A 27,221-nucleotide genomic window follows, 5' to 3' on the forward strand; every position below is an offset into this window, starting at 1 on the left:
AAAGAGAGGCTCCAAATGCTGCAGATCAAACCAGATATGGTTTATTTTAAAAAGGGGCATACAAAAATAGAAAAGTGATCACAATAAAAACATAAAAAAGCATGGGATATGCCCCAGTTGAAGACCATTCGAGTGGAAACGTGTAGGCCGAGCTTTACTGCACCTCACATTGCTTTTACATGTTTTTATAGTGATCACTTTTCAATTTTTGTATGCCCCCTTTTTTCAATAAACCATACCTGGTTAGATCTGCACCATTTGGAGCCTATATTTTTATTATTTCCCTCCATTGGAGCCTGTACGAAAACACCTGTTATCCATCTGCCGATTGAAGAGAGTCAAGTCCACATTCCAGCTGATTGGACCATTGTTCATATCCAAGATTTATCCGGGTTTCCGAGACCCTCTGGGACCATCCTTACCCTGCTCCAGACCCATTGGGATCACAAGCCTATATGACCCACTGTTGTACAAGAGATGAGTCCACCCCATTTGATAAGGGTATTTTACCTATTTATGTTTGAAGAGTTTGGAGATTAAATGCTGACAAGTGGTTTTCTCACCTGAGTTGTCCTATGGGAAGAATTTCTTCAGTTTGTTTAGTCTTCACACAGACTATTTTCTCATCTTGAAGCCTTTGAGATTCTCTGAACTATTTTCACAAGGAGTTATATGTTCACATATTTGTTTATTATTCATGATTGCATTTTAGTGTGCACCTTTTCTATATATTAGCGCTGCACTAATTATCCTCACCTCAGCTCCTCCCTATGCATTATGTCTATGCAACTTAATCAGGCAATGCAAAGGGTCTTCTAAAAGTATACTTGTCGCACAGTCATGTTTCACTGTTTTTACTATTAGAAAACCTGCCCAGAAAAATGGCACACAATTATATATATATATATATATATATATATATATATATATATATATATATATATATATATATATATATATATATATTTATAAACACACAGTATATAGGCAAAACGTAAATGCAATGAATCTACAGATCAGCTGTGGTTGGTATATAAAAAAAAGGAAATAGAATAAAAAAAAGTATGTGGCAATTGTTTGAGATACATAGTGCTTTTTGAAACTAAATGGTTCAGTTAGGGTTTACATATAGTTTTTATGAAAAATACCAATTGTAAAAACAGGAAAAAAAATAAGATAGTTTAAAAAAGAATGAAGGATAAGGAAAGAAGAGAAGTGAGATGACAAGGAATAGTATAAATTGAACAGGTGGCAAGGTGGGATTTATTTTGCTAAATGATTGATGCATGTTAGCGGGGGAACCTTGTGTGATTCAATAACCAGATGATAAGCATGATTTAGGCCTCTTTTCACTGGCAGCTAAGCCACATTTTTTTTAACCGCCCACCTAAAGCCTACTACACAGCTGAAGACAAATAGAAAATGAGGTGCTTCTAAGTGCCGTAATACCAGAATTTTTTTTAAAACAAATGCAGTTTAAATTACCCACAGAAAAGTAGTGTTTTTAACCACATTTTTTTTTAAATAAATGCTGTTGTTACTGCACTTTGAAGCTCCTCTCGTTCTATTTACATTTCTATAGAGTTTGCTTTTACTTCTTTGGGTGCTGATCAAGCCCCACTGTGCATTTCCAGTTGTTCTGCATCCCCCTGGATGGTAGCCTAGAGAACCAGGATATCTAGAAGTTCCATTCATACAGGAGTGCCGTATATGCAACACCTCCACCTATTCAGCTGAAGAGGCTGTTCACATAGTGTGGCTGCAATACTGTGTGGTTGATTTACTAAAGGCAAATTGACTGTGCACTTTACAAAGTGCATTTTCACTCTGCAAGGACAGGTGCTTCAGAGCTTAGAAAATGACCAAAAGCTTTGCTCTTTTCCATCATCCAATCATGTGCAAGCAAAAAAAATGTTTTCCTTGCATTTGATTGGGCATTCTTTGCAAAGTGAAGCTTTACCTTAATTACTAAGCTCTGGAGCAATTTCACTTGCAGAGTGCAACTGCACTTTGCAAAGTGCACAGTCTAGTTGCCTTTAACTACTAGCCGACCAGCCACCGTCATTATACGGCGGCAGGTCAGCTCTTCTGGGTGAGAGCCCGTAGCTATACGTCCGCTCCTCGATCGGCCACTAGGGGCGCGTGCGCGCGCCCCCCGCGCGCCCCCGACTCCCGTGCGTGTGCCCGGCGGGCTCGATCGCCGCCGGGCACCCGCGATTGCTCGTTACAGAGCGGGGACCGGGAGCTGTGTGTGTAAACACACAGCTCCCGGTCCTGTCAGCGGGGGAAACGCTGATCTTCTGTTCATACAATGTATGAACAGAGGATCAGTGTTTCCCCTAGTGTGGCCACTCCCCCCCCACAGTAAGAACACACAGGGACATACTTAACCCCTTCCCCGCCCCCTAGTGTTAACCCCTTCACTGCCAGTGGCATTTTTATAGTAATCCAATGCATTTTTATAGCACTGATCGCTATAAAAATGCCAATGGTCCCAAAAATGTGTCAAAAGTGTCCGAAGTGTCCGCCATAATGTCGCAGTACCGAAAAAAAATCACTGATCGCCGCCATTACTAGTAAAAAAAATATATTAATAAAAATGCCATAAAAATACCCCCTATTTTGTAAATGCTATAACTTTTGCGCAAACCAATCAATAAACGCTTATTGCGATTTTTTTTTTAGAAAAATAGGTAGAAGAATACGTATCGGCCTAAACTGAGGGAAAAAAATGTTTTTTTTATATATTTTTGGGGGATATTTATTACAGCAAAAAGTAAAAAATATTTTTTTTTTTCAAAATTGTCGCTCTATTTTTGTTTATAGCGCAAAAAATGAAAACCGCAGAGGTGATAAAATACCACCAAAATAAAGCTCTATTTGTGGGAAAAAAAGGATGCCAATTTTGTTTGGGAGCCACGTCGCACGACCGCGCAATTGTCAGTTAAAACGGCGCAGTCCCGAATCGCAAAAAGTGCTCTGGTCTTTGACCAGCAATATGGTCCGGGGGTTAAGTGGTTAATACATCAACCCCTGTGTGTTGTAGGCAAGGCAAAACTAATCTGGCAACTCAACCTGTTGAGTTGACAGACAGCATCACCTGGTAATATATGCACCTCTTACAGCCCCTATGCCATTAGTGGTTCCTTGTAAATACTTACAATACTATACAATTTTACAACACTATATTATTTTATACTGTGCTATCCAATTCTACACTGGCTGTGGTACAGTCAATACAATCAATGGAGTCACACTGCAAGTGCTGGGCAAAAAAACATGACTCACAGTTGCGGCACATTAGTACCATTGAAAGTAAGCATTCCTTTGCATGAGGAATGTTTGTGTACCCAGAGATTGAAAGTGTGGGAGAGGGATCAGGATTTGGAAACATATTCCCCAGCAGGAAGGAGGAAAGATAAAGAGAGTAAAATTTGTGGCAGACTTTTATTTAGAAAAGGCAAGAGGAGACAAATATACTTTAATTATAATTTTGCTGCAATATCAAGTGGCTAAACTGATTAAACTTCTATTATCATCTATTTACCAGTGATAACAAGCATAAAATAGGTAAAAAAAATAAATAAAAAGATAAAACAAAAGATGACTGTATTTTAGTTGATAACTCAAAACTATATCTGATGCAAATTTCATTGCTTCCCCCACTTGATGTTACTTTTAAAGACTACTGCCATTTCCCATATCTTGAAATGTCTCTCATTATAAAGAATTGAAAAGCAGTTTGTGTTGTCATGAATAAAATATGTTATTAATAATCCTATTTCTGCCTGCAAACATTAAGTAAAATACAGCTTGTAAAGGTCTGTGTTGCAAAAAAAATTGATGGTTTTAATTTTGTTTTACTATTTTGCAATAAACGGAAGCAAAAAAAAAAAAAATCTATTAAAACAGGCTACTGCTCTCCTTTATCTAGCATAAAGCTATAAGCAGGCTCTGCAGTAGCTCAGTATTTATGAAAGCGCATCACAGATGGTATCTGTTAAATTACCAAATTTAAACAGGGTTTTAAACACAGCACAAGTATTAAATGAATCTTACTCTGTGGGAATCTAGGCGGATTGTCATTGACATCAGTCAGTGTGATGTTCACCGTGGTGGTCCCAGATAATCCTCCCATCTGGCCGCCCATATCTTTGGCCTGAATAACCACTTGGTAATGTTCCCTGTTCTCCCTGCTCATGTCTGGCAAAGCAGTTTTGATTATGCCTGCAAAAAACAGGGCAAAAACACTGTTTCAAAATATTTTCACATGAAATACACTGCAGATATAAAATCTTTGTCAGCAAATGCACACTGGAGATAACGACTGCATTTTTACAAACACAACACCATACCACTTAACAGGTGCTACAACATTCAATAATCAGATTGTTTGATTCATCTCTTTATAACAGTTAGCAAATAAAACAAATGAATAACTACTGTACGTAGCATAAACACATTTGAGGTAAAAATTGTAAACAACATTTTTTCATTCTTTTCATGAAAATGCATGATAATAAGTTCTCCTCATTCCCGTGAGCAACATTATAATTAAATTAGCAGATACTTACAAAGCATAGTGTACAATTTATTGAAAAAGAACAACATTGTTAGCTGGGTATTGTTTTTTATATAACTGTATAACTGTTTAACACAAATAGGCGATACCAAATCTATGATGTTTTGGATGGCCTTTCTATGTAAGAATACAATATTTTCTTACATAAGCTTCACCCGATATGGTAAAAAATATTTTTAACCAGATATGTCTTATATAAAACAAAAAAAAATATTATTTTAATGGATTACACTGCACTACAGGATTACACTCCGTTTTACTAAAGGGGTAGGGAATTTTACTTTAGCTACTTAATCAGGTAGAGCGTTGTTCACCTTGAATACTTCATTGTGTACAAGGGAAATAAATAATAATAGAAATGTTGCTTGTACATGTTTGGATTAGTGAAAATAATTAAGTTAGTGTTCATTTGTTCAAAATTGTAATTAACCACATTAGATGTAATGCAAAAATCCTGCTAGCCAACCTTAAAAGGGCTAATAAGGTCTCAATGTTTCGTTCCTTTGATATTAGAGAGTTTCAATAATCAGTTTTAGGTCCTAATGCCGCGTATACATAACCGTTATTCATGTCATGGAAAAAAACAATGTTTTCCTCTACGTGATTCCTCTCAAACCCGCCTTGCATACACACGATCGTGATAAACAACCAATTAAAAAAATTGCATTTTTCTCGACATGAAAAATTGTTGTGTGTACGCTGCATAAGGCCCTGTACACACGGCCGGGAATCCCATCAGGAAAAAAACGTTGGTTTTCCTGACGGGATTCCTGGCAAGCTTGTCTTGCAAAGCTGTGCATACAGACGGCCATTCTTTTGAATGGCAAGAACACGGTGACGTCATCGACTACGACGAGCCAGCGCTCGTCACATTCCATTCCGTCGCCACCATCTTGCTACACCCCACACTAAACCCGATGTGAAAATGGAGAGCAGGGTTCTCTATTTTCCTGTCGGGATTCTCGGCTGTTTTCCTGACGGGAAAACTGCTAGGGAGCATACACACGGCCGGGATTCCCAGCCAAATGCTCTCCTGGCAGTTTTCCTGACGGAAAAAGCGGTCGTGTGTACAAGGCGTCACATTAATGTGATGCAGTGGTACAGAACTGTGATATACGGTGTGTTATTTTTTTTTTCTTTATCCATGAAAAGTCCATATATATATTTGATATTCTTACCTGTATCAGCATCAACTGAGAAATATGGCTGTCCCTGAATAATGCTGTACACAATTTTAGCACTATTACCATAGGAAGGATCATCAGCATCTATGGCAGTCACCTGAATCACAGATGAACCTGGAAACAGTAATATATTGCATAGTTAGAGGTACACAAGGTTTTACTACAGATATTCACAAAAGTAAACATAACTGGATGACAAATAATAGTCTATGGTGTGTACATAAAAAAAAAACACAGATATACTGTAATAATTAAATATTTTTCTTTCAATTCTTGCAGGCAATATTTAAATATTTAATTACATCTAAAATCCCCCTCCTATAAGCACAGGTCTATGGATAACAATCTATGGATAACAATCTATGGATAACGATAACAGCAGGCCTTATATCTTTCCAATTTATTGACTGGAATATGTACCACACAGTGATATGGTTATGATGGATGACAAAATACTCTTAATTGCTTCTATGGAAGTGTATAATATCATAACACTTGGTGAGTAAAAATCTTAAAGCACATTTTACACAGTTTTGGCCTGGATCAGAACATTTCTGGCTGAGAGCTTTAATTGGCATACCTAGAAAGTTTAATTGCAGTTTTTCTAGCATCAACTTAATTACTAGTAGATGAACTGTCAATAGCTTTATATAGGTCTCACATAAGTATATAGACTTCACAGGAAAGTTAATTTCAACCAGAGGTAGCCTTAGGCTTATATGCACCACATACCAACACAAATGCAAAAGAAACGCATGTGACATACAGCTTTTTATGCTATGGGTACTAAATGCTAAATGTCCTACAATCACTGGATTCTAATGAGACAGTTGACATGTTTTTGTCCAAGTCTGATCAGTAGCTGTTCTTTAACTCTCAGCCCATTTATAAATGAGCAATTTTAAAATGCAAATCTACAAAGACATGATCATAAATGCAAAATATACGGGCCCTCACATGACAATCAAGTAAAGTTCTACAAAGCAATATATATATTTATTATCTCTCTATTTCTTTCTCATAAATTAGCAGAAACATTCCAATATGCCATAGATTAATTGAGGGATTATAATCACTATTTAAAATTATGGAGCCTGGCTATTGGTATGTGAGACCTTGTTTTGGACAGTGTTGATAGGATGATGCAAATCTGGGTAGACATAATGTACATGATAAGACATGTAAAAAAAATAATAATTGTGTGAGGTGATATCTCAGTTATACCACAAAAGGAACACACACAAAAGCCAATATTACTGATTTTCTTAGTCAACTTAATAATGCAGAACACCACAGAAGATAGATTTAATAGAAAACAGCATTTCTCATAATGTTAAATTAATCTATTGCCTCAAGATGCCATGGACCTGGATGCCATGGACCTGTCCTGTGGAAGATGCAAAGTAGGATGCAAATTTATCCCTGATATACGCACCCTGCCTGTGTCTCTGAGACACCATGGGGTTTATTGACTAAGGGCAAATGCACTTGAAAGTGCAGTTGCTGTAGATCTGAGGGGTAGATCTGAAATGAGGGGAAGCTCTGCTGATTTTATCATCCAATCATGTGCAAGCTAAAATGCTGTTTTTTTATTTTCCTTGCATGTCCCCCCTCAGATCTTGTAACAGCTCTGGTGAACGGGAGTGAACCACAACTGTGTCTAGCAAGGATTTCAATGCATTTCTATATGTAAGAATTCAGTATTGGACCCCAGGGGGTTCTCTACATCATCTCTCTCTCACATAAAGAAAGGCATTGAGCGACTAAGGTTGGATGCATTACAACATGCGACCAGAACTTAGCGTTTAAAATTATAGCATACACTTGAAGATTCCAATGCACTTCTATATGCAAGTGATTATCAGTACGGGACCCCAGGCATCACTCCACGCAAACAGGAATTTGGGGGTTCTCTACATCATATCACTTAAACATATAGAGATGCATTAGGCCACTAAGGGAGTTAGTATGAAATACCATCAACCCTTAGCATAAAAAAGTTAGAGCGAACATGTTCAGCTAGTTAGGGCAAAACCCATAAACAAATAACACTAATGTCAAGCACATAGTAAATAGGAGTAGTATAAACAACTAATTCTTGCATATGAGAGGCAAATATAGCTCAGGTAATTTGAGTGTTGATGTCCCTTTAAGATGTTCCTTAGCAAACAGTCATAGGCACAACAGTCTATCCCAAGTGGTATGTTATTACCTACAAGCCATAATATATATAACAGTTCTTTAATTGTTCTTAGGTGGAATATATGCAGTAGATATTTCTGTAGTACTGCAAGTGAAACAATTGCTACTTTTCCATTTGCAGGGCTTCAGTGTAGCAACAAGGAATTCTGTAGTGTAGGGTGTCAGCAAGGAAGGTCTCTAAGGTTGTCTCCGGCAATGGCAGTCTGTTGCAGTTAACGTAGCAGCATTAATGCAGAAGTTGCAGGCTGGTCATAGTTGAAGCATGGGGAGCTATGGCACCATTGGTTGTAGCGTGGCCGAGCTACGGCTGACAATAATAGAACGCTGTGCATTCTGCACACCGCTCTGTTTATAGGATAGAGGCAGGTACAGTACATAAGCACTGATTCAAAGAAACTGCCATAATTGCGGTGCACATCCACGTTCCACAGTGGAACGCACGCGGCGCCGGGCGATGATGTTATCGCGTGGCCGCCATATGCCTTCCAATGTGGAACGCATTACGACGGTGCGAGGAGCGCCTGTTACAGATCTACAGCAAATGCACTTCCAAGTGCACTTGTAGTGCAAAGTTTGCCTTTAGTAAATAACCCCCTATGGGTCCCATGGGCCCTTTCCGTGTTGTGTATTAATGAGTCCACAAAAAAAAATATTCTTTGCGCTAGTGAACAAAGTTGCACCGGGCACATGCAAATTTAACTGAAAGGATAGCCTTTTGTATGTTTAAGAAGATGGGTGTGTGCATAAAATGCATAGTGCAGACTAACCAATGATTATCTGGTTGCTAGGTACCTAAAAAATATATATATTTTTTTTTCTTTTAACAGTAAAGGCAATTAAAACAAAATAGAAGAGACTGAAGGGTGCTTATGCACATTACCAGAGATTCTTATGAAAACACAGGGGTGAATCAGTGGCCTCTGCTCCGACTGCATATTTACATGCAAAACAAATGGACTTCCTTCAGTCAATTTTAAAGAAGGTGTTTCAGAAATTGAGCAGCCACAAACTCAAATTACAATTTCCTCTTCTGTGAACCTCTTTAGCTGTGGAACAATTAACTCCAGCACAAAGTGTTGCCCTTGTTCACGCAAGTACTAATCCTTGAATAAGTGATCTACAAAATAATCCCACAAATTCTCCACCAAAAAATGTAAAAAAGTTACTAAATGTAAACTGTGTCTACTTAATTTGATTAAGCCACGATTAAGCACTGATTTGTAGTGTGAAACGCGTAGGTTGTTATTCCCATTTTCTGCTTGTTTTTGTAGTGCAATTTTCCATTTTTATATTAAAGACAACCTTATGTTTTTTTGGAGTGCGGCTGTCCATCCCTTTTTTCCTCCACTAACTACTTAATTTGATTAGCTGCCACTTTAAAATAATCAAACGTATCACCTAAAACAAATATCTATATGTAAACAGTGACACTAAAGTGCAGAAATCAAATTACATAGCCTATTACCATTGCATGCTATTGGTACATACACTGGAAGCTATGATATGCATAAAAAAAACAAGTGGATTGTGTCAGAACGTGGCTGTATGGCAACAGGAAGTGATGGATTACATGACAACCGGAAGTGACGTTCCAGCAAGATACCCTGGCCAGGTGAGACACTGACATTTTGCACTAGGTCTATCCGAGGATACGGTGTGGATATATATTTGTTACTGTACATGCCTGTTTTTATTTGAAATATTGAAAGTGTAAATAAAATGTGTTTGAAACATACTGCACTAGTAGAGCTCTCCCCTTTCTTCCCATACATGAGCAGCTTGATTCATCTCTACAGATTAGTGCCCCATACACATGATTGGAAATTCTGATAGGAAAAGTCTGATGTGAGTTTTTGAACGGAAATTCTGTTCCGTGTGTATGCTCCATCGGACTTTTGCTGTCGGAAATTTCCGCCAACAAAAGATTGAGAGATAGTTCTCAAACGTTCCAACAGAAAAAAATCCTATCAGAAAATCCAATCGTCTGTAGCAATTCCGATTCATGCCCGGAAACAATTTGACGCATGCTCGGAAGCATTGAACTTCATTTTCTTGGCTCGTCGTAGTGTTGTACGTCACCACGTTCTTGACGGACAACATTTCCGAGATCTTTTGTGTGACCGTGTGTATGCAAGCCAAGCTTGAGTGGAATTCTGTCGGAAAAACCATCCAAGGAAAATCCGATCGTGTGTATGCGGCATTTCAGTATAGGTAGTGCAAGAGAAAGGACATCAGGACAAAACTTTAATCGGATGTCGGACATTATGGTCTCCATGGCCAAATGCATGGAAGGCAACATGTCAGAAGAACTGCTCTTTGCAAGGAGTGTTGAGGGACTAACAAGAATAATTCCTCTTGACCTGTAGACTAATATATGGACAGGTGTCATTTTATACATTGCTATGTTAATTTCCCCATCCAGATCTGATTGGAATACTACAAACTGCTCCTCAGAACCACCACCTCCTTATGGGCCTTATTACCATTACCCCACCCCTTCTCGATCAATATCTTTACAGTCATTACAACAATACCATAATTATAAAAACAACAGAATACGGCGCTCAATAACCCAAATAGTCAATATACCAGCAGGTGATAATGATCTGTTTGGGTGGTGACAACCAATCAATTATGAAATTCACTGGCATAAAATATTGATATAGAGAATGCACACCAAATTAAAGTGCTTAACAAAACACAGTAAAATTAAGTGAAATTATCTGTGACATCTGTGATAATAAAAGTCCATAAATATGATCCTTACTCAAATGAATGAGAAAAAAAGGAAATTCATACAAAAAGTTCATAAAAAACAAATGTGTGGATAAAGGTGAACAGAAGTCCTCCACCGGAAAGAACACCCAAATATTGAACTGTAGTCTTCTTACCAGATCGATTGACCGCATTACAACGGTCGTATGAGGCTCAGGGATATTTATAGTCTTCCCAATGGGATTATCTCTGGATGTAGAAAGTGTGAGAAAGCAATTCCCAATCGTAAGAACTCCACTCCGGGGAAGACTTCAATTGGACAGTAACCATTTAGGCTCCCATGAAATGAAAGAACAGGGGGACCACATAGTGTGAAACTGTTTGATACCAGGTTTATTATAAAAATATGGTAATGCACTTACAATTAAGTTGATCTGTCAGCACATAAAAAATACACATAAGGGGAAAACGGCGTCTTCTCCACGCTTCCCTCGTCTGCTTGTCTCCGTCGTTTGCGTGTCTCTGTACGGTGCATGATGACGTCACTCAGCTAGGCCACACCTACGCGTTTCATCATCTACAGGATGTCGTCGGGGATAGGCTGCTATGCCCGATGACGTCCTGTAGATGATGACACGCGTAGGTGTGGCCTAGCTGAGTGACGTCATCACGCACCGTACGGAGACACGCAAACGACGGAGACAAGCAGAGGAGGAAAGCGTGGAGAAGACGCCGTTTTCCCCTTATGTGTATTTTTTATGCGCTGACAGATCAACTTAATTGTAAGTGCATTACCATCTTTTTATAATAAACCCGGAATCAAACAGTTTCACACTATGTGGTCCCCGTGTTCTTTCATTTCATGGGAGCCTAAATGGTCACTGTCCAGTTGAAGTCTTCCCTGGAGTGGAGTTCTTACGATTGGGAATTGCTTTCTCACACTTTCTACATCCAGAGATAGTCCCATTGGGAAGACTATAAATATCCCTGAGCCTCATATGACCATTGTAATACGGTCAACCGATCTGGTAAGGAGACTACAGTTCAATATTTGGGTGTTCTTTCCGGTGGAGGACCTCTGTTCACCTTTATCCACACATTTGTTTTTTATGAACTTTTTGTATAAATTTCCTTTTTTTCTCATTCATTTGAATAAGGATCATATTTATGGACTTATTATCACAGATGTCACAGATAATTTCACTTAATTTTACTGTGTTTTGTTGAGCACTTTAATTTGGTGTGCATTCTCTATATCAATATTTTATGCCAGTGAATTTCATAAATGATTGGTTGTCACCACCCAAACGGATCATTATCACCTGCTGGTATATTGACTATTTGGGTTATTGAGCGCCGTATTCTGTTGTTTTTATTTTGTCGTTATTATTTTGGTATCTTGAGTATTAATACTGGCAGCTCTCTATATATTCAATGTATATATTTATTTAATTCACTTATTGTATTAGCGCAGTGTCTTCTTTATTTTCCTCTTGTAGGAAAGAAAAAACTTTTTTCCACCAATACCATAATTATGCTTCCCAACTTTTATCACCCCATCCATCTAATTGGCCTCCAAGGCCTCTTGGGCCAAAACCTTACATACCCACCATTTCCTTAAATACATCTTGGTCACATGGTCATTACACTCAGGCAATGAAGTGGCAATGTCATCAAATAACTCTATCTAATCACCAACCACTTATCATAATTTATAAACCTTGCATGCCTCATGCAATTACCTATACTTATGAAAACAGTATAATTGAACTGGCTCTGCTGCGATGGAGTGCTGCCGGCGCATTGGGTGCCGTTTCGCTCGTGGGGTTTCCGCGGGGGGCCCTCGGGAGGCAGACCTCTGATGGCGGTGATCTGGCGGGCGCCCAGTGAATACACTTACCCGTACGATGCCTCTGTGGGATCCAGGTACACCGATTTGCGGCAGCAGCAGGTCCCTGCAGCATTGCAGTATGGGGGAAAAGCCAGTGCTTTTGTTCCAGGCTGAGGGGATGATTGCAGACCCCTCTTTAGGGGTAAAACCTCAGGCAGAGTAGGTTTTTTTATGCTCAGAATTGCTGCTCCTGCTCGCGCTTCCAAGGCCCGCTGGGCTGAATGGGATGCTGGCAGGGGGGCCTCTTGCTACTAGCATGGAGACAAGGAAAAAATAATAAACGTTTCTTGCAGATCCTGTGGGTCCAGAGGAAACATAACTGAGGCACGCAGGTAAGACTGTGAAATTTATAATGGTGGACTAACATGTTTTCTGTTTCAGGGAGGAGCCTATCTTTCGGATGCTGCTCTGCAAGACAATTCGCTCACTGCTTCTTACAGCAGAACTTCAGGTTTGCTTGAACTATCTGTAAGGGGGAACTCTTCCCAAAAGCCACAATTGTAATGCCGTGTACACACGACCGTTTTTCGGGTTCTAAAAAATGAAGTTTTTTTTATGTCAATAAAAACAATCGTCTGTGGGCTTCAGAGCATTTTTTCGGGTTCTAATTTTTTTTTTCGAACATGCTCTATTTTTTCACAACGTTTTTAACATTTATGTTTTTCAGGTTGTAAAAAATGGTCGTGTGTGGGCTTTAACGACGTGAAAAATCTGCGCATGCTCAGAAGCAAGTTATGAGATGGGAGCGCTCGTTCTGGTAAAACTACCGTTCGTAATGGAGTAGGCACATTCATCACGCTGTAACAGACAGAAAAGCGCAAATCGTCTTTTACTAACACAAAATCAGCTAAAGCGGCCCAAAGGGTGGCGTCATCCGAATGGAACTTCCCCTTTATAGTGTCGTTGTACGCGTTGTACATCACTGCGCTTTGCTAGAGCATTTTTTTTCACGATCGTGTGTAGGCAAGGCCGTTTTAATGATCGGGTTGAAAAAAACATTGCTTTTTCTAGACCCTTAGAACCCGAAAAACGGTTGTGTGTACGCGGCATAAGGAGCATTTTTTTCCAGTGGTGATTCGGTGGTGATCACACTAACTGTACCTTGAGCTCTAAACATAGTCAATTATTATCAGGGCTCCCTGAGCACGAAAAACAATTTCAAGGTTTCGTCCATGTAAAGAAGTTTTAAAAACGCTAGTTTCAAAAATTAAATCTCTTAAGCCGCATACACACAACCATTTTTAATGTCATGAAATAAAACAATGTTTTTTTCGACGTGATTCTTGTCAAGCCTGCCTTGCATACACACAGAGCTTTTTTTCTCAGAAAATAGGTGCAGGAACTCAACCACGACCTGTTCAGATTTCACAAACAGTAGAAGGGTCTTAAAGGGGCATTAAATACCAGAATTGCATTACATACAGAGTGCAGAGTTCAGGGGGTTAAAAAACTGTCACTTGTAAACACAGAAACCAGACTTCTGTGGTTACAAGTGATTGTGGTAAACAGGCACCAAAGGGTCTGAGCCAGAGGTGGTGGAACTGAGTTCCCCCAAGTTCCCCCTGAAAAAAAGCCCTGCATACACACGATTGTGAAAAAAAAAATGCTTGAGCAAAGCGCGGTGACGTGCAACACGTACGACGGCACTATAAAGGGTAAGTTCCATTCAAATGGTGCCACCCTTTGGGCTGCTTTTGCTGATTTTGTGTTAGTAAAAGTTTATTGAGAGACGATTCACGCTTTTCAGTCTTCATGCTTTTCAGTCTGTTACAGTGTGACGAATGTTTATAGTTAATTTTTGTGAAAAAAGGGGAAAACACTGCGCTAAACCAAACATATATGTGAAACAAAGCAGCTAGCACTCAAACAAAGTAGAGAAAATAGTAGAACAATAGTGCAGCACTAAATGATGTGCACAATGGTTGTCCACACCCTACCATACTTACCTCTTTTAAGTGATGCCTTGATGATCCCTTCAGACAACTATATACTCAACAATCATGTCAATGTTTTCATTCATCACCTTTCCTATGGAATTTTAATTGTACACTGAACTGTGTGATCCATTTACTAACCCAGTGTCACATCCATTGTGATATAGGGTCCCTACACAGACTTTATATATATTTTGTTTATATTCACTTTTGTGCCTTTCTAATCATTGTGCACATCATTTAGCGCTGCACTATTGTTCTACTATTTTTTATTATTGTTTATTGAATATTTTTGTTAAGCGTTAAATCACATAAGTATCAAAACGCTACCCAACGACGGGACCAGGTGCCATTCGCCGTACATACAATAACAACAGTAAAATCACAGCCGTTAAAACAGAGAAACATTGAAACATTAAAAAGCAATAGCATAAATCAGATAAAAATAGATAAAACAGTAAAAAAGCCCCAAGAAAAAAAAGAACCCCTGTCACCCCGTCAGTTTCCACCCCCTGTCCCACAGTCATCTACCCAGCCTCAGTCCACAGAAGGGTTTTCAGTCCCTTCCGGAACTGGAGAAGGTTTGAGGTCTGCCTGAGAGCCAACGGCAGGAGGTTCCACTATCTAGGTCCCAACCTCGAGAATGCTCTGCCCCCCACTTTTTTTTTTATCTAAACTTTGGGACCTCCAGGCGGAATTGAATGGCCGCTCTCAATGACCGGCCAGTGAGATGTCTTGTCAATTTCGCCTGGAGGTAAGTAGGACCTAATTTATTGAACGCCTTAAAAACTAAGATTAAAACCTTGAATCTGATCCGCTGCCCCACAGGCAGCCAATGAAGGGCTGCCTGGTGCCCAGAGGTCGGGCAGTGGCCTCTCAGATTGAGGGCTAACCTTACCGCTTGATTCTGGACTTTCAGGTTGGTAATGTGCTATCTCCATTACAAATGCAATTTTTTCCAGAACGGTGTTTCCGTCTCATAACTTGCTTCTGAGCATGCGTGTTGTTTTCACGTTGTTAAAGCCTACATACAACCGTTTTTTCACGCCGTGAAAAACAACAAAGCGAAAAACAACGTGAACATTTAGAGCATGTTCTAAAAATTTTTGATGCCCATGTTTCACGTCGAGAAAAATGCTCTGGAGCCTACACACGATTGTTTTTAATGACCATTTAAAAAAATAGCATTTTTCACATCATGAAAAACAGTCGTGTGTACGCGGCATTAGAGTTTAGATTTTCGTTTGAATGTTTGTATGAAAATTCATCAAGTAGTTCAGCTTGAAAGACATTGATTTCATCTAGACTTGCTATTTGAATGGAATCCCAAATGTACTAGTCAAGTTTCATTACAATAAGTATGATTTTTAGCAAACAAAAACCACATTCACAGTTAGAATTTCATTTGTTTTGAGAAAAACTTTTCATCTCACTATTTTCCTATCAATATGATTGAAAACCAACATTATTTAAACCCCCCTAACCATTATAGAAGACTGAACAAATGTTCACAAGACAATAATGTTAAAAAATAAATCTTCTGGTGTATGACCAGCTTTACTAGGACAAGTATAACATTGTCATAATGTAGATACTAAAGTTCACATAAAAAAAAAATACTTTCAGTTTAGGAGAGCTTTTTTCCCCTCTTTTGAGTACACACATAAAGAATGAATGAATGAATTAATGACTTGTATAGCGCAACGCATGCGAACTGAATCGCCTCTGGGCGCTTTTTCCAGCCAGTATCTGCTAGACTGGTGCGGTCATTTTTACCCCGGAGGATCATGACACGCTAGGGACACACAGTCATACACACATATATACTGGGCCAATTTGGACGAGATCCAATTTACCTACCAGCATGTCTTTGGAGTGTGGGAGGAAACCGGAGTACCCCGAGGAAACCAACGCAGACACAGAGAGAACATGCAAACTCCAGGCAGATGGTGTCGTGGTTGGGATTCGAACCAGCGAACCTATTGCTGCTAGGCGAAAGTGCTACTCACTGCACCACTGTGCTGCCCATGAATCTGTGTAAATTGAAGCTTAGTAATACTAAAATTAGATTGTGTGAGGCTTATTTAAACAGAGATTAGGAGGATGGCCCCGTTTTCACATGCCTGTGACTGCAAAAATCTTGTTTTGCATGACTGTTTGATGCTCATCTAATAAGCACAAATGACATCCAGTGTAAAGTGGCACAGTCCCTGGAACTTGGTGATTAATTTGGAGAGGTGGTATTTTTTTTTCTTTTGCATTTCTTATCATTTATTGCTATTTTGTATTATTTTTTCACACTTTATTTCTTCTTGAAATGTACATTTGCATTCCGTGTTTTTCCCCACATGCTGCACTGTTTTGTTTTTATTTTCCATGCCAGATAATAAGACTCAATTCTCCAACGTGTTCTATGCTGGTCTTAAACTCTCCACTTGCTGTCCACCCCATAGCAGTTTTACAGCTGTGTTTTTCCGGGTAGGGAGCGCGCATGCACACTGCTTGCTTGCTCCCGTTGTGATTATGTACAACGGGAGCCGATCGGCGGGTACCGTGGACTCGATGTCTGCCGGCACCTGCTCATTGTTTATTACAGAGGCAGAAAGCCAGTCTGCCTTTGTAAATAAGGCAGATTGCAGTTTTGTCAGCAAGGAAGGCATGGATCTTGTGCAGGTACACCGATCCATGCCTTCCCCTAGTAAAAGCACCTCCCATAATACACAGAAACACTAGCTAGGCACACAGTTAACTGTTTGATTGCCCCTGATGTTAACCCCTTCCCAGCCAGTGTCATTAGTACAGTGACAGTGCATGTTTTTTTAGCACTGATCCCTGTATTAGTGTCACTGGTCCCCAAAAAGTGTCAATTAGTGCCAGAATGTCGATCACAATATCACAGTTCCACTACAAGCCGTTGTCCGCTGACATTACTAGTAAAGCAAAATGTAAATACATCAAAACATCCCATAGATTGTAGATGCAATAACTTTTGTGCAAACCAATCAATATAGGTTTATTGGGATTTTTTTTACCAAAAATATGTAGCAGAATACATATTGACCTAAATTGATAGACATTTGATTTTTTTCTTGCAGAAAGTAAAAAATATTGTTGTTTTTTTTTCAAAATGAACAGTCTTTTTTTGTTTATAGGACAACAAAAAAAACACAGAGATGATCAAATACCACCAAAAGAAAGCTCTATTTGTGGGGAAAAGTTATACATTGTGTTTGGGTACAGCGTTGCATGACCGAACAATTGTCAGTTAAAATAATGCAGTGCCGTATTGCAAAAAATGGCCTGGTCAGGAAGGAGGGTGAATCTTTCGGAGGTCACGTGGTTAAAGTGAACCCATGGCCAGGCTAAATTATTTAAATATTCTTAGCAAGCGGTAAATTAACTTTAAAACAAGCCTTCACGAACCACCGTAGCTGCAGGCATTGCGGAACAATTCATCCTCAAAAATAACAGAAGCACCGAGATCAGCAGACACTACATTTACATGTAGAACCTTTGCCAGAACAGCTGGGAATTTGGCCACAGAAGCAGAGTATTAGCTGCTACAGCAGGCATGACCTGCAAGTACTTCATACCTGCAGCAGCTTTTTAAAGATCAAATTTTTATAGGCGTAATCTTTAAAGCAAAGTTCCTACTAAAATAAAAATATTAACAGTCAGCAGCTACAATTATTGCAGCTGCTGACTTTTAATAATCAGACACTCACCTGTCCCAGGGTCCAGCGATGCGGGGGAACAAAGCCCTGATTGTCTTCCCCTTCTCTCCACGGCATCACTACTGTGGGCGCCCGGCTGTGGCTTCACAGCCGGGCACGCACTGTGCATGCGCGAGTGACGCTGTGTGCCGTGATTGGTCGGGCAATCATCTGGGACCTGTGATGTGTCCCAGATGATTGTTGAGAGGGAGGGGGAGAGGTGACCTTCCTTCTGGTGCCGTGGTGCCTAGGTAAGAAGTGGGAGCGGAAACTCTCTAAAAGAGGGTTTCCGCTCCCCCCAAGAACAATGACATGCCAAATGTAGCATGTGAGGGGGTCACCTTCCCTTAAAGCGGAAGGTTCCATTTTGGGTGGAACTTCACTTTGAGCAAATACTTTTCAGGCAAAGATTTCAACCTCATTTTATACATGAGGAACAATACGAGCACCAAATCAATTGGTCATTTATAGGACATTTTCTCAGGAAACCAGACGTGAGGCAACAAATAAGAATGCAGGCAAGTGAAAAAGTATGCCTGTGCAAGAACAGCGGCAAAAAAGAAATCCAGGGCGTTAGCACAACAGATCCAGCGTTGTGGCTGAATTGCTGCTTATTCTAATACATGTGAAAATTGAGTTTTGAGTGAGATGAATGGAAGGGAAGGGAAAGCTAAGTATAGAGAGCATGGAGTTTGACAGAATGAATAAGGTGTTGGGAGGCAAGGCAAACATTAACCACTTTAATACAGGGATTTTATACCACTTCCATACCGGGTCTATTCTGGCACTTCTCTCCTACATGTACAAATCATCATTCTTTTGCTAGAAAATTACTCAGAACCCCCAAACATTATCCACTTGCCCACCGGGCCTATTTTGGCACTTCTCTCCTTCATGTAAAAATCACAATTTTTTTGCTAGAAAATTAATCAGAACCCCCAAACATTTTATATTTTTTTAGCAGACATGCTAGGGAATAAAATGGCAGTCATTGCAACTTTTTTTCTCGCACGGTATTTGCGCAATAATTTTTCAAACACCTTTTTTTTGGGGAAAAAAAGGTTTCATGAATAAAAAAATAACAAAACAGTAAAGTTAGGCCAATTTTTTGTATAATGTGAAAGATTATGTTACACCGAGTAAATAGATACCTAACATGTCACGCTTTAAAATTGCGCACACTCATGGAATGGCGCCAAACTTCGGTACTTCAAAATCTCCATAGGCGAGGCTTTAAATTTGTTTACAGGTTAATATTTTCGAGTTACAGAGGAGGTCTAGTGCTAGAATTGTTGCACACGCTCTAACGCATGCGACAATACCTCATATGTGGTGTTTGAACGGCGTTTACATATGTGGGCGGGACTTGCATGCATGTTTGCTTCTGCGCGCGAGCTACCGAGCATAGGGGCGTTTTAAAAAAAAAATGTTTTCATTTTATTTTTATTTTACTTCATTTTTCAATTTTTACACTTTTTTTTTTTTTATCACTTTTATTCTTATTACAAGGAATGTAAACATCCCTTGTAATAGGAATCAGTGTGACAGGTCCTCTTGATGTAGAGATGTGGGGTCAATAAGACCCCACATCTCTCCTCCAGGCTTACAAGCATGAAATCGGTGAAAAAACATTCACCGATCTCATACCGACAGCCACGATTGCGGATTTGTTTACTTCCGGGTACCGGGCGTGATGTCATAATGTCGCGCCCGGACCTCCGACGGTCATAGAGATGACTGTGACCATCTGGTCACCAGTCATCTCTATGGTTCTTCAGCGAGCGCCGGCCGATTCGCTCTCCGGGCCCCCAATGGCACGGGAGAGCCCGGAGAAGCACCGGATGGCGGTGGGAGGGGGGACGTCCCCACCCGCTGCCTATAAGAACGATCAAGCGGCGGAACTGCCGCTTCGATCATTCTTATTGTGCACAGAATCGCTGGCTGAAGACGGTGATATCTGAATGATGCCTGTAGCTGCAGTCATCATTCAGATATCACCGCACAAAGTGGAGGATGTATATTCTCGTACTGCAGTGGGCAAGTGGTTAAATATGTTTTTTTAGCAGACACCCTAGGGAATAAAATGACGGTCAAAAAAAATGGTTTCATGAATTAAAAAATAACAAAACAGTAAAGTTAGCCCAATTTTTTGTAAGACATGAAAGATGATGTTACGCCGAGTAAATAGATACCTAACATGTCACGCTTTAAAATTGCACACACTCATGAAATGGCGCCAAACTTCGGTACTTAAAAATCTCCATAGGCGACGCTTTGAATTTTTTTTCAGGTTACCAGTTTAGAGTTACAGAAGAGGTCGAGTGCTAGAATTGTTGCTCTCACTCTAACGCATGCGGCAATACCTCACATATGTGGTTCGAACGCCATTTTACATATGTGGGCGGGACTTACGCGTGCGTTTGCTTCAGAGCGCGAGCTACCGGGGACAGGGGCGTTTTACATTTTTTTTGATTATTATTATTTGTTTTACTTATTTTTTTAAAAAAATTACACTTTTTTTATTTATTTATTTTTTGATCACTTTTATTCCTATAACAGGGAATTTAAACATCCCTTAAGACCCCACATCTCTCCTCCAGGCTGGAAAGCATGAGATTGTGAAAAAAAAATTCACAGATCTCATGCTTACTAGCTGCAATCACGGCTTTGTTTACCTCTGGGAACCCGGGCTTGATGTCACATCGCGCCCGGGCCTCCGATGGTCATAGAGATGACTGGTGACCATCTGGTCACCAGTCATCTCTATGCTTGTCATGTGACAGGACACCGGCGACGGACAATCCTTTCTCCGGCCCCCGATGGCAGTGTTTCTCTGCCTCTATTCAAAATCAATGGTTCCCTACGAGAGCCATCTTAATTGATCCGACTTCCAGACCATTGATTTGAATAGAAGTTGCATCCAAGTTGGCTTTTGCTCTGAGGATCTTGACGGGGAACCCCACGTCAAAATGAAAAATAATAACATAATGGGGTCCCCTCTCAAGATCCAAACCAGGCCCTTTGAGTCTGGTATGGATCTTGAAAGGAACCCCATGCCAACATGAAAAAAAAAGAAAATGACATGCCCCACTCATTTTTTGGTGTGGGGGTTCCCCTCAAAATCCATAACAGACCCTTCTTAGGGGGGACCCCACATAACTTTTTTTTATTTTCTCATGGGGTTCCCTTTCAAGATCCATACCAGACTCAAAGGGCCTGGTTTTGATCTTGATAGGGGGGCCCCACAACATTTTTTTTTCATTTTGGTGTGGGGTTCCCCTTCAAGATCCCCTTATCCGAGCATGCAACCTGACAGGTCAGAAAAGGGGGAACAGGGGGGCGAACGAACACCTCCCTCCTGGACCATACCAGGTCACATGCCCTCAACATTGGGGAATAGGTGCTTTGGGGCAGGGGGACTCTGCCCCATACCACCCCAAAGCACCTTGTTCCCATGTTTAAAAGGACAAGGGCCTCTTCCACACAACCCTGGGCGATGGTTGTGGGGGTCTGCAGGCCGGGGGGTTATCGGAATCTGGATATCAGATGCTGGCTCCCACCCTAGGCTAATGAGTGTGTACTCATTTCCCCAAAAAAGTATTAAAATAAATAAAAAACAATACAGATTTTATTAAAGTAGCTCCAACATGTCTTCTCCCTCCAGTCTTCTCTCCTCTCTAGTGATGTCTTCTCCCTCCGGTTCTTCTCTCTCCTCCACTGATGTCTTCTCTCTCTGGTTCTCCTCCCTCTGCCATTGTCTTCCTCTGGTTCTTCTGCCTCCGGTCCTTCTCCCTCCGCTGTCTTCTTCCGCTGCTTCTTCTGCCTCTGGTTCTTTTTCCTTCTGATGTCTTCTCCCAACGCTAGATCCCACTGTTGTGTTAGCTCCAGCATGTGCCATTACTTATATAGTCATGCAGCATGGTCATCCAGTGATGTCATCCAGAGTTCCCACCCCTTTGTGATGTCACCACCCCATTATGCCCGGACAGTGACCAGAGCTCACACAACAGTGGGAACTAGTGTCAGGAGAAGACATCAGGAGGAAGAAGAGCCAGAGGCAGAATAATCAGAGGAAGAAGACAGCGGAGGGAGAAGAACCGGAGGCAGAAGAACCAGAGGAAGAAAACAGCAAAATGAGAAGAACCAGAGGGCGAATACATCAGCAGAGAGGAGTGAATACCAAAGGGAGAAGACACGTTGGAGCTACTTTGATAAAGGACTTTGTCAAAAACATGTGTACTGTTTTTATCTATTTTATCATTGATCAACTGATACAACAAATAAAACTGTGAGGGGTGAGCAGATGAATACATTTCATTTTCATTTGTTAGATAGAGGTGGGATAGGCTTCCATGAATAGAATAGTTTTCAGGGATTAACTAAAGCCAGACATAGTGGCAGATACCTAGAATGGTTGAGGTAGGGAATTTTAGATAGGGGGAGGGGCTTTGTAGAGGTCCTGGAGGCAAACATGTGAGGTGGGGGTGAGGGATCAAAGAGAAGAGAGCAGAGGTCTTGGGAGGTGCAAATAGTAGAAGTAGCTAGGGGAAGAGAAATTGTTTTGTTTGTTGTGGATAGTTTGACAGAATCACTCATGATAGACTGAGGTGGGTAACCCATGTAGAGATCGGTCAATGAGAAGGGAGTTGCATTTATTACTCCTTGTTCTCATTTGGTGTGCTTTAAAGAAAGTAGACAGAATGTTGTCTTAAGCATCACATCTTAGCAGTAGAGTTTACTAAAATGATGACATATAAAGTGTGGCGCTTCTGCAAAAGGGTATCATTATAGTGATCAGGTGTGCCTAGGGCAGCATGATGTGTAAAGATGGCCCCCACCAAGGGCATAACATGCTGTTCTCCATCACTAACTTCAACTAAACTACCTTCTATGGCAGTGGGCAGCTTTACGATATCAATGCAGCTTGCTCAAGCAATATGTTAGACATGGGAATAAACACAAAAGCTTTCCTTTTTTTCTCACAGGCTTTTTTCTTTACTGAAATTATACTTTAACTTCACAGTTATTGATGGCTCCAATTATAGCTGCCATTAACTCATGTGTCCTCTGTAACAACAGTACATGTACTTTTCCAGTTGCAAGATCACAGTATTTGGCTTTCCTTTATCAACTTCTCACAACAGTATTAATGTTTATTTTTGTGAAAAAAATACAGCCAGCCTTTTTCAAATAACAAAAACACAGCAACAATAGTACTATCAAACTTCCCTGTACAATTTCAACCCGTAACTTTCATTTTGACTCCGACAGTAAGGTTTTTCAACAATTCAACAAGTCCAAAAAAAAATGTCTTTAGGATCAAACTGCTAAGATTATAGCTTACAACAAAGCCTATTAGTACAAACTTCATAATAAGGGTCCTCAAAACTAGCTATCTTTGTTCTTGGGAATGTACCCTCCACCCTCCTAAATATTTTTTTGGAGTGGGTAGCAGTTGTTTTCTGCTGTTACCCACAGCATTCTGACATTTATTCACAACCTTTGGACACAGCAGTCTGGCATTTATTTCATATAATTACCATTCTACCAGGTTTATTCAACTCATATGTTCAAATAAACACACGAAAAAAAAAAAAAAATACAGAGATGAAATATATCTACCACTCTGTCAATAATATTAATATACAGTATGTGAACAAACCCTATATAACTCTATATAACAAATAACTAATATCTGTTATATTGACATGCAGCTACCGGGACATTGGTTTGCTCAGATTCAGTGAATAGTTAAATAGAATGTTTGGCATCAAACATCACATCAGTACACCACTCTTGACAAAGTCTATTGCAAAAATGCATTGGTAAGAGCCTAAATCAGGTGACGCCATTTCCTAGAGGCCACTTAAACCAGAAACATATGTCTAATGTAGAGTAGAAGGATCCTTTTTTCAGGTGCTCACATTGTTTCATGGGTGACATAAAAAACTTTTGCGACTACAGTGTCCTTTGTGACTTGCCCTGAAGGAAGTGACTTACCAAAAAGTTATTGTGGGACAGTTGGAATGTGTTTGCTTGTCCAAAAAAATTACTCATATCTTTGGCCAGGTTACCTTCACACAGAAATGTTCCCAAGACAATATTTGCAATTGCAGTGTGTTCTGAATACTAGTAACATTTCCCGTATTATAAAAACAACAATTAGGAATAATTCCTTGCCTACCCTCTAAATATGAGATATACAGCTTCTAAACCAAATAATGTAACACAATTATTAATAATCAATATTGCAGCACCTAATGCCGCGTACACACGATCTGGCTTTTGCCCGGCAAAATCACATCGGAATTTCGACGGAATTCCATCGGAAAATATAGAACATGCTCTAGATCTAAACTCCGATGGAATTCATCGGAATTTTCGATGAAAAAACTCAGATGGGGCTACACATGATCGGATAATCCGATGGAAAAAGTCCATCAGACTTGTTCCATCGGAAATTCTGATTGCGTGTACGGGGCATAAGTGTCACAAATTACACCCTTGCACAATATTAATTATTAAAACTGTTTGGGTTTATTAGATAAAACTTTGAGGCTGCACCATGGATAAATACAGTGGGCCAGATTCACAAAAGGGATACGACGGCGTATCTGCTGATACGCCGTTGTATCCCTGTTTCTATCTATGCGACTGATTCATAGAATCAGTTACGCATAGATATCCCTAAGATCCGACAGGTGTAATAGTTTTACACAGTCGGATCTTAGGATGCAGTACCGCGGCCGCCGCTGGGGGGAGTTTGCGTCGTAAACCAGCGTCGGGTATGCAAATTAGCAGTTACGGCGATCCACAAAACTTCTTCCTGTCGTTACGTCGCCGCAAGTGTTAGTTTGCCGTCGCAAAGATAGGGCACCTTTTACAAAGTGTAAAATTACTACACCATGTAAAAGTATACCCGTCTTTCCCGCGTCGCTTTTGAATTTTTTTTTTATTTTTTTTTCCCGGCGCAAGTCTTTTTTTCACGTCGCGATTCACAAAACGTTGGCGCGTCGTAATTTCGCGCAAAGCACGTTGGGAAATTTGCGTCGGGAGCATGCACAGTATGTCCGGCGCGGGAGCCTTGCGCCGGACGGATTTAGGATACACCGCCACAAATTTCCAGGTAAGTGCTTTGTGGATCGGGCACTTAGACAGAAAATTTGCGGCGGTGTAACCTAAATCGGTTACGTTACGCTGCGCCCGGGCTACGTGAATCTGGCCCAGTGTCTCTAATTGTGAGTACTTGGGGACTCTCATGCCTTGTACACACAAGCATTTTTTCTGTTGGATAAAAAAACAACGGTTTTCCAGACATAATTCCTCTCAGCCTGCCTTGCATACACACGCTCAGACAAAAGTCTGTCCATCCAAAGCAGGGTGATGTACAACATGTATGACGGCACTATAAAGGGGAAGTTTCATTTCAACGGCACCACCCTTTGGGCTGCTTTTGCTGATCCTTGTGTTGGTAAAAGCGCTTTTCAGTCTTTGTGATTTTCAGTCCGTTACAGCATGACAAATGTGATATCTCCAATCCATTATGTACTAGTTTTACCAGAAAGAGCGCTCCTGTCTCATACTTGATTCTGGCTGTCAGAGAACCATACAGACAAATGGTTTTCCAGCACGGATCTTTGGCCTGATGGGAAAAAAGAGATCCTGGCAGTTTTCCCGTTGGAAAAACTGCGATGGAGCCTATACACGGCCGGGATTCCCGACGAAAAGCTCTCATAGCAGTTTTCCTGTCAGAAAAAACGCTTGTGTGTGCGAGGCATTATACACATTCACATACATACAGATTGTGTTATACAACTTTGTCCCATGTGTGGGCAAATGTCAGCCCCCACCCCACTCATTCACATGAAAGGATGTGCTGTATATAGGTATACCCTCTCAATTTTAAAAGGCTAGTGGCCTAGTATAGTGAAGGAAGGCAACACACTCACTGCCCTCCTTTTCCCTGCCCCCCTAGGTGCATCTCTGGATAAGGGTCTCCCATTGCTACATTGACTGGGCTCATATTTCCTAGTATAGGAAAAGTGGGGGCACACGCTTGACTTTTCAACAAGGAAGCACACTACCGTAATGGTGGGGGCAAGTGCCCAACATCTTTTGTTTCCAGGAAACTAATTAGGATGTGGAAATGTAGACAAAATTGCAGCAGTATTTTGCCAAGGCTGCCTGGGGATGGAGTAGAACAGGCCTACATGTGTGGCGATTACATTAAACAAAAAAATGGGACAGTGAATTTTAACCTTATCCTTGTTTGCATTGGCCATTTTGTGCAAACAGTTCAAATTGCCTTTAAGCCAATTCACTCTGGTCACGGTAATCCTCAATCCAACAGGCAAGAGAAGAGAATGATTCCACCTGTAGAACCTCATTTCAAGAGGTCGTTTAGCACTGGAATTGATCAACAGCATACACACAGCAGGACTTTTCCGCAAACTTTCCCAACATCACGTGTTTTTTCTGCTCTTTTCTGCTCTTTACCGCCACCCTTTGGTCAACTTCTGCTATTGTTGATTGATTTTAACATTGGTTCTGGGCATGCGTGTTTGTACTTCGGACAAAAGTCCGATGGATTTCTGTACACACGATAGGACTTTGCACCGTAGGACTTTTGTTGCCGAAAAGTTTGTCCGTTTACAGAGCAAACTTTTGTCCGATGAAAAACAAAAATGTTTGTCCGATTTTTTTGAAAACTTGTTCATTTTAAATTTTGTTGTCAAAAAGTCCGACCGTGTGTATGGGGCTTTACTTAAAATTGCAATGATTGTTGCTTTGGTTAAATTACTGCTTCTCTCTCCAGTTTATTTTTGTGGCTGGCCCTCTTGTGACTTTATACAGCTGCTAGAGAGACATTAATAGATAAAAAGGGAGGAGGATGTTGGACACAAAGCCTATGTCCTTGATCAACCTTTTAAATACTCAAACATCTCTATAAAAAGTGCTCTATTTTCCTTCCTTCCATTGCCATGTATACTATGAAGTAAA

The 27,221-nt window shown here is 40.4% G+C and overlaps 1 protein-coding gene across 2 annotated transcripts in view; it reads right to left on the minus strand.

Moving 5' to 3' along the window:
* Positions 1–27,221, minus strand: part of LOC120940616 (cadherin-9-like) — a 253,777-nt gene that overhangs the window by 104,417 nt on the left and 122,139 nt on the right. For both annotated transcript variants that reach the window (XM_040353569.1, XM_040353570.1), the window contains exons 3-4: positions 5,761–5,880; positions 4,060–4,227 (exon numbers count right to left, since the gene is read on the minus strand). In XM_040353569.1, the coding sequence (XP_040209503.1) occupies positions 4,060–4,227; positions 5,761–5,880 (288 nt within the window). The remainder of the gene's footprint in view (positions 1–4,059; positions 4,228–5,760; positions 5,881–27,221) is intronic.

The sequence above is a fragment of the Rana temporaria genome, chromosome 5 (genome assembly GCF_905171775.1).
Source record: "Rana temporaria chromosome 5, aRanTem1.1, whole genome shotgun sequence".
In the NCBI taxonomy this organism is placed as follows: domain Eukaryota; kingdom Metazoa; phylum Chordata; class Amphibia; order Anura; family Ranidae; genus Rana; species Rana temporaria.